The 15783-nt window shown below is 37.1% G+C and overlaps 1 protein-coding gene across 1 annotated transcript in view; it reads left to right on the top strand.

The window, feature by feature from the left end:
• The window catches only part of grik3 (glutamate ionotropic receptor kainate type subunit 3), a 168597-nt gene that overhangs the window by 106243 nt on the left and 46571 nt on the right, over nucleotides 1-15783 (top strand). Inside the window, exons 9-10 of the mRNA XM_051866063.1 lie at nucleotides 2523-2636; nucleotides 12800-13003. Of these exons, the coding sequence (XP_051722023.1) occupies nucleotides 2523-2636; nucleotides 12800-13003 (318 nt within the window). The remainder of the gene's footprint in view (nucleotides 1-2522; nucleotides 2637-12799; nucleotides 13004-15783) is intronic.

Genomic DNA, 15783 nt, shown 5'->3' with positions numbered 1-15783 from the left:
GGAGGGGGCAGCGCCGCACGCCCCCAGACAAAGAGATACGGACAGATATGAGGCTGTTTGCAGTAATGATTTGTCGAGGAGTGACTGAACAATGCGCAGGACGTCCTTTTACTCGCTGCAGGGGATTGTTTGTGCAAAACTAGCTTAATTTGCACAGATTTGCTGATATTAGTGGGATTATTTACTTATTCACAGTACAACTATTTCAACTCCCTCTACTGCCTGCCTATTACTGCATATGTGTGTGTGTGTGTGTGTGTGTGTGTGTGTGTGTGTGCCTTAATTAATGGTAAGCATTTTTTTTCCTAATATCCCTCGAGGCAGATAGAGCACTCCGGCTGAAATAGATTCATTGATTGATAATCAACTGGATTGGTCCCACTGCAGAGTTCAACAAATAGCCAATATTGAGTAATATCTCTTGTCATGATTGTAGTTTTATGATCTGTTTGATTAAGGTATGACTGCTGAAAAAATTAAAATAAATAAAATAAAATAAAAAACTCTATATAAAATATTATAAATGTTTTATTATATAATATATAAAATTAGAATACTACTACTAAAACTAGAAGTTTGGAATGCCATAGCACAGTAAAAAAAAAGTGTTTTTCAAACGACTCACACTATACCATTTAGGAAAAAAATAAATAAATAAAAAAAAAATAATAATAAAAAAAATAAAAATAAATGGTATTTTAACAACTTCTAATGTTTCCATAAATACACATACTGTAGATCCCAATTTGCCAGTACAGCATTCCTGGACAACTCAGAAATGTTTAAAGTAATTACTGTAATTTGATTACTTTTCATTTGAAAAAGTAAAATAAGGGATTACTCTTAATTTTTCTGTAATTTAATTACATTTACTTCTGATGAAATTGCATGAAATACTGTATAGACTATAGAACAATTCTATATAAAACAATAGTGTATTGAACATCAAATTTTAATGTTAAAATGTATGTTTTTAATGTAAACTTCTCCCTTTACACACTATAGTCAGTTCAAATAAAATGTATGCAATTGTATATTGTTTATTTGAAAGAATCAAAAGAGCAGTTTCATGTCTATCTTTATATTGTTCAACTGGTCGAGGTTGATATGAGATTTAGAAAGTAAAAAGTAAAACAATACTTTTTAGAGAGAGTAATTCGTACAGTGATCTAATTACACTGTTGAAGATGTAATTAGTACCTAGCAGTGTTGTCAAAATCACCGACTTCGATACCAAGTTGGGACTGAAATTTTAAAAATGTGATGATTTGAGCGCTGTTGAGTGGATTCTTAAACAGCCCTGATTGGCCATTGTGTTCACGCACTCAACAGATATGTCTGTGATTGGCTACAATGATCAACGCTTCAAAAACATGTTGTAAATAGTCATCAATGAAGCTCTTTACCGAGCGCTTACACAGATACACACGGGAGTGTTTCAAAGCAGGCCGGTCCGCTGATAGACGCCTGCTTTCAAACGCTCCCGCTTTCAAATTCAAACGCTCCTATGCATTGATCATTGTAGCCAATCACAGACATATCTGTTGAGTGCGTGAAAACAATGGCCAATCAGAGGTGTTTATGAATTTGCTCAACAGCGCTCAAAGCATCACATTTTTAAAATGTCAGTACTTTTGACAACATTAGTAGCTAGTAATTAATTACTTTTACCCAACACTGATTGTAACCCGCTTACACACCTTTTGTGTCTTCCCATACTGGTTTATTATGAACTAGATGATTTTAGAGGAATATACAGTATTATAATGATACAGATTTTAAAGTCCAGAAGCACACTTTTAGTAAGTATGCAAACATAGCCACAAGCACTTGTGTGTGGGCGTACTTGCATTCGGTTATTAGCTTCTAGCCAGATTGACATCACATATTGTTGTGTTGCACACAATTCATAACCGAACACCAGTATGTGTGCTGACCTAATCACTGAAATTCACTGTAAATATGGAATTTTGCTTGTCAAGTAAATTAAGGATGTTTAAACATTTTTTTTTTTTTTTACTGGAAAACAAGACTAAAATAATGATTAAGACTGATAAATGTTTAATGTTCCTCAGATTCACAGCCTTTCCAGTTTTCTGAGAATTGAACTAACCAATGGCTTGTTTATAGTCGATGCTGCACTGGGATAGGAGTATTTGAATACCGAAAAAAAAGTAACACCTTTAATAATGCAGCAGCGTTATCAGATAGTAATTCATGCCGTAAGTTCGGCTTTTTCTTTTGTTCAACATTTTCCTTTGCAAAATTGAATTGAGAAGCAATCTCCTTTGGTGGAATTGCCCTTCCTCTATGTTAATGTATTCAGAGTGTATGCAAGGGCCTAGCTACTCATGAGCCTGAGCACAGACCTATTGGCATAAAAACAGAAGAGCCAATCAGCTAATGCTTCTGGATGAGCTCAGCACAGGGCTGCTAATGCAGTCAGATGGGCTATTGCGATGTGGATGGGTCACACAGGTAAGTGAAACATGCGCTGACTACATAAATTTCATCTTTTCTAGGTGGGGAAGTGGAGTGCTTCTGGGGGGCTCAACATCACCGAGGTCCCCAGACAGAACGGCATGAACATCACAGACTCGCTTTCCAACCGCTCGCTGGTCATCACCACCATCCTGGTAAGGTCATCGAGATGCTATGTGTGAAGAATGCTCTTTTTTTTTTTCTGTCTTTTTCCAAATTTCACTTTCTTTTCTAGTGTTCTTTACCTCGTTTTAGGTCAGCATATGGGCTGCTTTTCAAGTAATGAAACGTACATGCTCCAGATTCTCATTTCCTCTCACAGAAATGCCAAATAGCTCTGTCCCTTTCAGTGTCTCAGTCCTTGAAATAAATTGACCTGGCTGAATCAACAACACAAGATGTCTTCCCCTGTTTGAAACAAAGTTTCTCCCCTGACTTCTCCCCTACTAAGCAGAATAATAATTCTGAATTGAAAGGAGTACCAGTTCTCAACTCGTTCTGCCATTTGAATTTGGAAATTAAACTTGGTACAGTTAAAGGGTTAGTTCACCCAAAAATGAAATTTCTGTCATTTCACACCCGTAAGACCTTCGTTCATCTTCAGAGCACAAATTAAGATATTTTTGATGAAATCCGAGAGGTATATGACTCATCCATAGACAGCAATATAATAAACACTTTCAAGGTCCAGAAAGGTACTAAAGACATCGTTAAAACAGTCGACGTGACTGCAGTGGTTCAACCTTAATGTTATGAAGCGACGAGGGATGCACGATATGATTTTTTGGGGCAGATACCGATGCCGATTTTAACAAACAATTATTGACTGATACCGATATTTGTCACTTCCTGTGTTTTGAAATTTTTTCATCAAAAAAAGATAGTATTTTGATGATGTTTTAAATTAGCAAAGTTCAAAAACACCTGCATTAAATTATACTAGCAAGTTTATTGCTGCATCATCAAATAATTTTTAATGAACATGGATTGGATCCATTTAACATTCAGCAGGCCTACATAAATACAACTGAACAAAGATATATATGAAATAAACAGTGCTTTTTAGGTAGATTTAATAGTTTTCAGGTACAGAAATAAAGGAAACAAATGTAAAATAGCACTGCATATTCTTTAAATACATATTAATCCTTTATTGTAACAGACTTTATTATGATTAATCTTCTCATTTGTTTTTGTATACATTTTAATATTTTTTGCAAGTTTAAATATGTATGAGATCTCCTTTACTAAGGCGGGACTCTTATTTTGACGGGTGTTCTAGTCTACGGAGCTATAGAGTAGCTCAGGGATGACGTGTTTTTGTAGGCCAACCCCGAAGTTAGCGGCGCACGGGTTTCCTCGATCGAAAGCCAATGCATTTTTCCCATAGACTTTTGGAAAATCGCAAAAAATAAGCTGTGTTTAACAAAGGGTTATAACACTTACACGTTTTGTCTTTCAAGATAATCTTTACAAGTTAACACAACATTTATACATTTTGAAGCCTAAACAAAGTCATCAGATATATAAAGCTAACAGTAGGCAATAAACGGACTACAGCACACCATGGTCGCGGATCAACGTCACCACCACCAAGCTTCCTCAAACTTTATTTAGAAAACAACTTTATTTAAAAACATGCTCGCTGATTATGATCTGCGCTGTGTATGAATACTTATCCACTTTTTCATGAGAAATGCTGTCCAAATGTCCTGTTTGTCATGATGACGTCTAAAGTCCCCGCCAAAGGAAGTAGTCCCTTTTAGCAACTTGTTAGCAACCGCTGTTTTTAAGACACAATAAAGATTTAAAAAATCACAAGCGGGTTATAACTGGTGTGTTTTATGTAATAGATCAAAACGTGAAAATATTTAGAGGCTTTGTTAACCACAGACCTTATTTCAGGCGATTTAGCAAAAACCCATTCAAAAAACCCATAGACATTAGGGCGATGGAACCGGAAGTCCTAAGATGCCAACTCGCTTCTGGGTTTTGCATACAAAAACACGTCATCTCTGAGGTGCTCTATATGGGTTATGATAAGAAGAGCACGCAGTTCTTCAGAGATATTTTGCAGATTTAAAGTCCATGTAAAGTCAATTCTGAGAATTGTTTCTAAACACATTATAAATGTTACAAATGCATTGCTGAAACACATTACAAAGACTGTGAACTATGTAGTACTAAATTGAGAAGTTAGATCGTTAAACAGTTTTTCACCAATTCTGTGTTCGGGATTTTTTGGGCGGAGGCTTGACGACGGGGACTTGATGATGCACTAGAGCCCCCGAGCATGGCCCCGCTCCTAACGCTTTATAACTGTCGATGACGCACTAGAGCCCCCGAGCATGGCCCCGCTCCTAACGCTTTATAACTGTCGATGACGCACTAGAGCCCCTGAGCATGGCCCCGCCCCTAACGCTACAGTGGCTCACTCAATCTCGAGTGTCATTACCGTTAGTTATACAGCCTACATTTTGCTAGCTAGTAATGCCTTTGTCACGCAAATGCATATTACCTGGTTGCGATAATATACAAAGCAGCTCAGTCTCCTTATTTAAATTTCCTAAAAACGATGATATGAAGAAGGGGTGGATTAATTTAGTCTCTGCAGTGATCATTTTACACCGGATAGTTTGACAAACTTTCATCAGAGGCAACTGGGATTCACAGATAATCCCCTGTTATTGGTGAATAGGGGTTAACAGACTATCTTCCGCCTTGTCCTTTATCCTCCGTCCCACTGACAACCGATGATATGGAGCCGGACAGAGTCTCTCCCGTCCCCTCCTTCATCCTCCTGTCTCGCGGCGCCGACATCTGTCGACAACATTCGGCAGTACGCGCCCACCAATGTGTATATTGCCTTGTGTGCTTGTTATAATTAGTAGGTAGTCCACAGTAACTCTACTAAATTTTGCAACCCTCTAACGTGATTCTTCTGTTTATATGCATCAGTATGTTTCATTAGACAAGTAAGTTGAGACGGCAGCTCTCGTGAGTGGGTGTGGTTTCAGCGCCGACAGCGGACACGCCTCCAGCGTTTGAGAGCAGAGAATACTGCTTATTTTTTCCACGATTTTGATAACTTATTTCATTTACTTGGCAATTTTTTTTTTTAATCATTCAAATTTGGCTGACTCAGAACAAACTCAGAACACATACTTTAACATGGCTTTACAGGGACTTTAAAGTTTGCCAGTTTATTAAGAACCCCCGAAAAGGCATGAGATATGTATGTATTTGTTTACTGTTAGTTGTAATAAGTGTTTTAATTCGCTGTATGTTGATGATAATGCAACGGCGAGAGAGATTTTAATGTGCACTTCTTGTTTAGCTCTTATGGTGTTTTTTTTTTTTTGGAGTGAAAAATGGACGCAATAAACTTCAGTAAAGTTTTGGTGATCATTCGGATGGGGTCCGCTACACTTATGAAAGTTACAAAAGTTGCTTAGTCAAGAATAGTGTGCTATTTTTTTTTGTCTTTTGTTATTTGATTAACATTAAAGCGCAGACAGCAGCGCTAGGATTACACAACAGTCATTGTACAGCTCAGTGCTTTCATGCTGTTAATGAATAAACCATCAGTTTGTTATATCGGCCTTTTTCCTGCTAAAGCCAATATGCCGATGGTTGTAAATTGAGCAAAAATCATTGCATCCCTAATATATATGTGTGTGTATATATACATATATTTATTTATTTTTGTCTGAAAACCACACTTAAAAAAGCAGGCCACACAGATTGAGTAAAGAGCCGTTTACACTAGATACTTCATGCTTTTAAAAGCAGCAGAATGGCAGGGGTCTCGAGACATGTTTTTCAGAGTTGAGCTGCATTTAACTTCACACAATGTCTTATGGTGCAAGAAAAAAATAGCAAAGATTTGTATCTGACACGTGTGCGTAGACCATCCATTAAAATAATGGCAGAGGCTATTTGCACTAAGTGCAAATTGTGTTAAAGGTGCTGTATGTAATTTTTAAAAATCATAAATAGATGCCATCTTAGTGGGACATACTTGTCCCTCCAATACATATACTCCTAACTCTACCAGATAAGCACTTTATTCACACTATTAAATACCCGTTAGCCGCTTTATTTCCACTTTTCGAATATTTTCTTTCTTTCTTTTTTTATTTTTTTTTTAGTAAGTGCCTCTCCGAGCTAATATGCAATGGGGAAAGGGAGAAGAATGAATCTATGAAATGAATCTATCTAATCCTTAACATTGGCCAAATGTTTACTTACTCTTTAATATTTGGCCACTTCCTTATAATGTAAATGCTGCAGCCAGTTTCTTGAACAAGAACATGTGGACATCAATGAAGCCACTCTGAGAGGGAAGAAACTTGTAACCTATACGCATGTAAATAATTAAAGCGTCGCGCTTCACCCTCAGCGCTTATATTTATTTAATAGAATCGCAGCCTTTGTGATTTCACAATAGCACTATGCTATATGATCATTTTAAATGGTTTTAATACATTGCACATCCTTAGAAAACAGTCTAATAATGTGGTTCGGGGATTTTCGTTCGTGGAATGCACCACTTCCGGTATTTTGCCGGTTACTCAACACAGGCGAATTGTACTCGAGGATTTGTAAAAATCTTGTACTCGAATTTAATCGTGGAATCGTGACAGCCCTACTTCAGGATTTCATTTGTAATTTTGTCTGGCTTAAAAAGACAATGGTTGGCAGAGTTAGCGTAAATAGCTTCTGCCAGCAAGGCGTTGAAAAAAGACAAAAAATAATGCATACTACAATACATGATTGCTGTGGAATGTGATAGACAATGACTAGGCTTATATTCAAAAAAACAAACAAACAAACAAACTTCTAATGCCACTTTTTGTAATGTCTGTTAATGATCAAAGATTTCTTTTGTCTACAACTAACAGTGTAATGTCTTTGAATTGTTTTAGTTTAACACAGTTCAGTTTTTCTCAGCAAATATTGATTAGATGCTGTTAACTGCAATTAAGCTGATTATTTAATATGCCAATGATGCGATTAACTCGATTAAAAAAAAAAAAAAATTATTGACAGCCCTAAAAAGAAGTAATAAGCTTGTACGGCTAACCCTTGTACAGGTAGCTTAAGTAATTCCATCAGCTCAGTTATTAGATAATGCCACTGACCCATTCTAATTTGGTTTCCCTCCATACGATATTTTCAGAGATTTATTATAGACGTGTAGCCTTAACTTATTTCCGTTACAGGCAGATGCATGCTGGGTGAAATTCTGCTTTACCCAATGTCATTTGCCAGATAATAGCACAAATGACATGTCTTAAAATAAATGTGTGTTCCATTCAACACTGCATTCTCACAGATGCCCTGAGGGCTGCATTTATGTGTGTCGCAGGATAGTTTGGGGATTCTGTGCTACTGACAACAGCCTCTGTGGACTTATTTTGGACAAGCTTATGAGTTATCAACAGGGATAAACACTGTTATTAAATGTGGATTGAGCTGCAAGGCTATAATTATGAGTTAAGGTCTTGATAGGATATAATCAGTGATTTTCTAGTAGCGATGGGTTTTGTTATCTTAAGATTCTTCTTTTTTTTAAGCATTAAACAGGGAAATTTAATAAGGGTCAGTAAAAAGTGGGGGGAAAAATTACGAATGAATAATAACCTAGCATACGTACCAATTATGACAGATAGAAATTATAGTGTTCCAGCATCCCAAAACTTCTTTCAGAAATACCACAAACAGGTGCTGAGATTTGCCCTTCACCTTAATCTAATTTTGTGGACCTGGTAAAAATATAATATGATCATATTATTATGTCAGCTGACAAATACAAATCCAGAAACTTTTAGGCTGTTGTCTGATGTCATTGCTCAAATGATGAAGGCATCATTTAACACTTCCCTGCTTTTATTAAACTTCTTCAGTTTAATACTAACGCTATGTAAATGATTCCTTTCTGTTACTGCTGAAAAAAGAGGGAGAAGGTATCTGAAAACTTGGATTTGCTACTGAACCTTAGGGAATTTTACAGAATGTGGATCTTAGAACAGATGGTAACAACTGTTATAGATGATTTATTTATTTATTTATTTGGCCAAAAACTTTTTGATCAAGATAATTGGACAGGTTCATTTAAAGCACGCTGACACCTAAAAAGACCTTCATTTCAATCATAAAATGTCATATAATGTTTCATATTAACTTCCATTATATGTCATGTGTGACAACCTGATGTTTTGTCTGAATATTATTGTCCCGAGAACAAAGTTCAGTTTGTTCATATTGTATCTTCATCTGTAGTTTTAGTGTGTTCAGTGTTCACTTTCATATATATATATATATATATACCTAAACTTAACAACTACCTCACTAACTATTAATAAGCAGTAATTAGGGGTTTATTGAGGCAAAAGTCATAGTTAATAGTGAGAACTGGACCCTAAACTAGTATGACCATTTTTGGTAACACTTTAGTATAGGGAACACATAAACTATTAACTACAACTTTTCCCTCAATAAACTCCTAATTTACTGCTTATTAATAGTTAGTATGATAGTTGTTAAGTTTAGGTATTGGGTAGGATTAATAATGTAGAATAAGGTCATGCAGAATAAGGCATTAATATCTGCGTTATAAGTACTAATAAACAGCCAATATTCTAGTAATATGCATGCTAATAAGCAACTAGTTAAAAGACACTAAAATAAAGTGTTACCCCATTTTTCCTATTGTACACAAAACCGTGACTTTTGTGTACCATTACACCCCTTATGTATATATATATATATATATATATATATATATATGGAATTTTTATTCCAAATTTATGACAAGTTTGAAGGTGTTGGAAACCAATATACAAAACTATTGCACAAATTTGTGTAATTAGACTATTTATGTAACCGACTTAAAATGTTCCTGCTTGGTTTCTGAGAGTGCTGCAAAAATTACTTGGGAAAACTTTCCTGTGTGACAACTAGCTCTGGTCCCAAATATATTGTATATTTTGCAATTGTGGAAAGCCCATGTCTTTTCAAAATGCACAGATCCCAGGTCTTGACAGATCTCACTTGAAAGACTGGTCATAGCACTGTAAAGCATCTTTTATTTTTAAGGAGTCTGGACAGGGCAGAGAATTGCAATGAATTTCGATTCTCGAATTCAATCCAAGGATGAACATGCAGGAGTTTTAGTCCTCTTTTCTGCTGCCAGCTGAATACTTTGTGTTTTCTATCCAGTCTGTCATTTTGTCTTTTCTGGCTAAAATGGAAAATGATGTCAGGGCTAGAAAGGTGTCACAGTATGTTTGATGAGACACAGATAGTGAAGGTCACCTTGAGTGAGTTTGATCAGAAGCACTGCAAGCAATAAATAGAGCAATCCTGAAATAACTGTATAACTACTGATGCTGACATAATGCTTCATTAAAACATCTTTATCTGTATCCATTACGGAAAACATCACAGGTCAAGGTATCTGATTCTTCAAGGACTAATCCATTGAATTCCCTCCTCTCAGTAACCCATCAACAGTAATCAGAAGCCATTCTCAATACAGAGTGAAATGCGTGATGTGTCACTTGAGTTTGAAGACCTCACAGATGTTATGTACTAAAACACAAAGTTGTGTGTCCAAATGAATGTCATCTCAGAACGTTACTGGTTCCTCTTGTTCCACTTTGAGTCCCAGCCTGATTGGTAGATCCAGTGGGTCATGGGTCCCAATCTTCAGAAAATGTCTATGAACAATACCAAGAAGCCAAAAATGAACAGTTTGATGATGACAGCTGCTTGCCACGCTCAATATTTAGCATATGTTAAGTAAGGGATAATGTATATCCAGCCAGTTGTTATCACAGAATAAACCCCAACAGGGTGATCAGGACCCCGATGCGAAGCGTCTAGTACATAATTAGACATGAAATATTGATCTGAGTTGAAATATTTGGTAACACTTTATTTTAGGGTCTTTTAATTAGTTGTTTATTATCATGCATATTACTAGAATATTGGCTGTTTATTAGTACTTATAAAGCACACATTAATGCCTTATTCTGTATGACCTTATTCTACATTCTTAATCCTACCCAATACCTAAACTTAACAACTACCTTACTAACTATTAATAAGCAGTAAATCAGGAGTTTATTGAGGCAAAAGTTGTAGTTAATAGTGAATATGTGTTCCCTATACTGAAGTGTTACCAAATATTTTATTAGCTCTTTAAATGCAAAGCTTCCACGGAGAGAGCAGTTGCTAGCAAGCGTCAAGTTTAAAATAGATGGACATTTAAGAAATATGGTACAGTCATACTACATATTATACAGCATTTCGCCACATAAATAATTATGGGGATAAGATATATTGATCTGAGATGAAATTTGTTATCTTATAATCCATTACAGTGAACAAAACAATAGCCACAAAATGGCAACAGCTGCGCTTGTATGAAACGAGAGAGCGAGTCCGTGATACTGGATGACATAATTAAATAACTGTACACAAAATATTGATTTGACTGAGTTTTAATATTTTATTAGCTCACCAAACGCAAAACAAGCGTATAGCGCTGCTGACTTCAGTAACCCGGATGAGCCTGTGTTATCTGTTCTTAGCGGTTGTTATAGGGGAATAACAACCGCTAAGAACAGAAAGTTGCAATGCTGGTGTCCAAAGAGTAATTCAGTAGATATAAAGCCCTTTGTCGGCTTAGGGAACTCTTAGATTTTATGTCTGATTAAACTGTACCACTAAACCATCTGTTTGTGGACGGGAAACTGAAGTACAACAACCTGCACAAGCTGGGATACTTACATGGTACCATAATAACAGTATTTCTGTGTTGTAATAGGAACGCATTCGTAGATTAGGTGGTATAATTTGCAATTTAAAAGATATATTCTGGACGGTTTTGGCAGCAGCCCCATCAGATGCCTTTCCAATTCTCTTGAAGGGCATCTCAATCATGTGTATATAAGAGGACTAGGTAGTGATCTCTGCAGTGAGGTATTGCACTTAACATCATTGCAGATGTTGCAGAATCTGGTCCAGGCCCAACAGCAAGGAGACAGCCAGATCTAGTACAGTTTGTGCATTGACAAGCCACTTCCGCAGCCTTTTGCAATTGGGATTATTACAGCCAGGATTTAGCAAAGATGTCTATGGATAGAGATGATGGGAATGGTTCTAGTGTTGTGTGTAGTAAGGTGATGGCAGCTGGTTTGGCCAATGTTACCGCTCTTCCTGGAACTGCCTTCCCACCAAGCCTTATATTTTGGACTTGGGATGTACATGTTTGGAAAGTCTGGGTGATGGAAGGTGTTCTATGTATATCACATCTCCAGCCAACATGTTTTATTCGTAAACATCCCAGGGTAAAATGGGCTTATCACTGTGGCTCAGCAGAACAGGACAGCGCTTCAGTTTTGAGAGCCCCTCAGGACCGATGTCTCTAGGGTTGTGGCTGTGCTTTCTCTCTCTCCCGCTCTCTATCCAACATTCGAGTACCTTATGCCAGCTCTCCTGCATGAGCCAATCCCAAGAACATCTTGGGGTCTTTCAAGTGTAGCACAGCTTTCTTCATTGTAAGGGAATGCAGGAGGCAGGACAGAATAATGACCTACACATATTGTCAGGGACCATCGGAGTAAAATAATGTCTTGATTTTTGAAAAATAAGGAGGGATTGTTGAAACATGGGAATGCATGAAAAATGTATTGTCATTGATGTTTCCCAACAAATCATGACTTAAAATGCAACTTATTTGAAATACATAATGACATTTAATACGCTGTCAGATAAAACAGTGAAGGAGTGAAGGCCCTCTCAAAAGCTACATCGTTGTACCTTATTTACCCATAAAGGGTGCATATTAGTATCTAAAGTGTACATGTTAGTACCTTTTGAAAGGGTGCCGCCCCAGTGACAGCTTTTGTACTTTTTCTGAGGGTGTAAGATCATAAAGCTACTTTACACTGTAATTTCTATGCCACTTGGGGTGCCACATAGATTTGCAAAAATAATTACTGTTTTTAAACTGGTTTGAGGCAGTCCAGCCCCACATTCACATCATTTGGTGAGTCAATGTTGCTATCTCAGGCCATTCAGACAAACAAATTGCAGTTTTATTTGATGCCACTAGTGACAGAAATTTCTCACTGCAGTTTTAATGTAGAAACATTACATTTTGTGGTATGAATAATGTCAAAAAAAGTTTCATTTTACCCACAGAGTCAGCTGTCTTGTACTCGTGTGTATGTGTGTGTAGTGAACAGAATGAGGAATCTATACTCATCTGAAGCTGCTTCTCATTTGATATTTTGTGTTTGTACAGGAGGAGCCATATGTCATGCTTAAGAAGTCTGATAAGGCACTCGTCGGCAATGACCGCTTTGAGGGCTTCTGTGTTGACCTGCTTAAGGAGTTGGCCAGCATTCTGGGTTTTTCCTACGAGATCCACCTTGTGCAGGATGGAAAGTATGGGTTTCAAGATGATAAAGGCCAGTGGAATGGGATGATAAAGGAACTCATGGAACACGTAAGTATTCAGCATCATAGCGGTTAAATAACGAATGCTGTTTCTGCTGATTCAGATTTACCAGTACGTGCATCACTAATTATACCTTTCACTTTGATAAAGCTTTTCTACATGTTTTCTGATGTCTAAAAAAACCGCAAGATGACACAATAATGCAATTATCTAAACACGCTGCTCGCTCCAATACTGCTTCCGCTCACAAAACGCGTGCTGCAAAGGTGACAGAACACACCTGGATCACATTGACACACCGCGAAGACAGCGGCAAGTGCTGCCACAGCGAATACATGTTTAAACGCCTCTACCGAGTCAGCAGAAGTACACAATGCTGAAAGCTGATTCCCCTCGATGTAGCCCGAGCCCATTCTCTCCAGCCTCAGTGCTGTCAGGCTGGGGGTGTAAGCCCTGTCACAGGAACGGGTGCTGCTGTGCTGGCTTCTCATCCCATCGCCCTTTCGCTGTCCTCACCCTCTGAGGTCACCAGAAGCCCGGGGCTGGAGAGCTGTAATAGCTTAAGTGGCATTTAGTGGAGGAAGTCATATGGTGGGAGTCAATGGCGAGGTGCTGGAAGGGTTGGGAGAGGTGACTTACTGCAGCGGCACTTAATCTTCCTTGTGCTTTGGCCAGATTCGGCCCGATTGCAGTCACCTTGAGGGGAACAACGGGATTATGGCTAGAAGAGTCAAAAATGGAGATGGGGTGTGTGTGTGTATGACCGGAGGTGAAAGAGTATAAGATGTGCATTGCTGTCTTATCAAATTTGATGAAATGTCATTCATATGATAACACAATAAATAACTATCATTACTGTTTGAAATTTGAGACACTGCAAGGTGCAAATTATGAAGGGTTGTGGCTAATTCAGGCTTAAACCACTGCAAAGGAAGTCAGTGGGTTGCAGGTTTTGACTTATATGCATAAATGTTTTAATAACGTTTTCAAATGTCAGTGCAACATATCTACCCACCATGTTACACGATTAGAGTGACTGAGAAAATACTGTTTTTCATCATATAATCCTTGGATATACTTATGACATACACTACTGGTTTTTTCTTTTTTTTTTTTTTTTTTTCTTCTTCTTTTTGAAAAAAAAAAATATATATATATATTTTTTTTTTTTCAGTCAGGATGCATTAAGTTGATCAAAAATTTTAAATTGTTACCAAAAAAAATCTGTTTTGAATAAATGCTGTTCTTTTGAACTTTCTGTTCATGAAAGAAACAAATATTACACCAAATCATCATATTATAATGATTTCTGAAGGATCATGTGACACTGAAGACTGGAGTAATGATGCTGGAAATTCAGCTTTGATCACAGGAACAAATTGCATTTTAAAATAAATTCACATAACAGTTAAATTGTAATAATATTTCATAAAAAAATATTTCATAATATTTCAATATTACTGTATTTACTGTATTTTAATCAAATAAATGCAACCTTGGTGAACTTAAGATATTTAAAGCATCCCATAGAGCACAAACGTTTGAATTGTAGTTAGTCTATTAACCTTACTGTGAAACTTTTTGAAGTATCAAAATGAAAGCACACTGCAGGGATTCTTGGGACATCTTATTGAGCCAATGTCGTATGCATGAGGCAATTATTCAGTCCAAACAGGGTTGTAGACGGGCCTGTGCTTTCAGGACTGTAGCCTCGAACCCTTAACTCCCTTGCAGCAATAACGTCTGTTCTCCCCCGCATAATTTGAGAGGAGAGCTGCCGACGCACTGACACGACAGAGTAACCTAATGAGTGTAGAGCGGAGCAGAGCAGTGAGACAATATGGACATCCAGTGCTTTACATCAAAAAAACACACTGAGAAAAAACATGTTGCAACGGTGAATCCTCACATTTGGGGCAGCTGAGTTCAGCAGAGTCAGGTAAACTAAAACACTATGCGATAGATGTGGCTTAAAACTGAAACAGATCAACAAATCAGATGTGCAAATCACAAACTTTTACAAAAAATAAATAAATAAATAAATGGTTAACACTTTATTTTGATGGTCCCCTTTAGACATTCTGTTGACTATAAGTAATAATTATGGTCAACAGTATTAGTAGACTGTTAGAGTTAGTAGAATAAGTTATGTACTTGCAAAGTTACTTATAGTCAGTAGAATATCTGTGGGGATTTTCATGGATTTCCAAATTCCGTGACATTCCGCATTATACTGTAAATTCCATTTTTATGACTGGATTCTAGAGGTGTAACAATATATTGTGTCATAATATATCGCAATACAAAAATGCAACAATATCTATCGTGGATAGTGACAATATGTATTGTGTATACCCAAAATGAAAATTACTGAGAAAAATCCTGGGGGGGATATTTGTGGGTCCTGATAATGTCAAATGTCTTGTGTTACCTGTCTGTATTTGTCTGTATTTACAGAATCATGAATATTTTTACTCTGGTATCAACATTGTCCTGTGCATTGGGATACCTGCACGAAGTCCAAGCTTACATTTCCACTCCCAATGTAATACCAAATGTAGCTTTTTAATCAGCAGTTAATTTTTTGTTAACCTTTTACCATATGTCTTGATGTATCGCAATAATAACGTATCATGAGTTCAGTATGGTGATATGTATCGAATCATGACATGAGGGTATCATTACATCCCTATGGATTCTGCAATTCCGTCCACGCTTCCCGCGTCACAGAAATCATAGGGCCCTAGAAAGGACATGGTTAACTACAGTAGCATAAGTCTCATCACAGATAAATATTCTCCTTGCTTCCATGTTCTTGTACCTTTTCT

The sequence above is a fragment of the Ctenopharyngodon idella genome, chromosome 16 (assembly GCF_019924925.1).
Source record: "Ctenopharyngodon idella isolate HZGC_01 chromosome 16, HZGC01, whole genome shotgun sequence".
Taxonomy (NCBI): Eukaryota; Metazoa; Chordata; class Actinopteri; order Cypriniformes; family Xenocyprididae; genus Ctenopharyngodon; species Ctenopharyngodon idella.
This window is presented reverse-complemented; position numbering and strand designations above follow the sequence as displayed.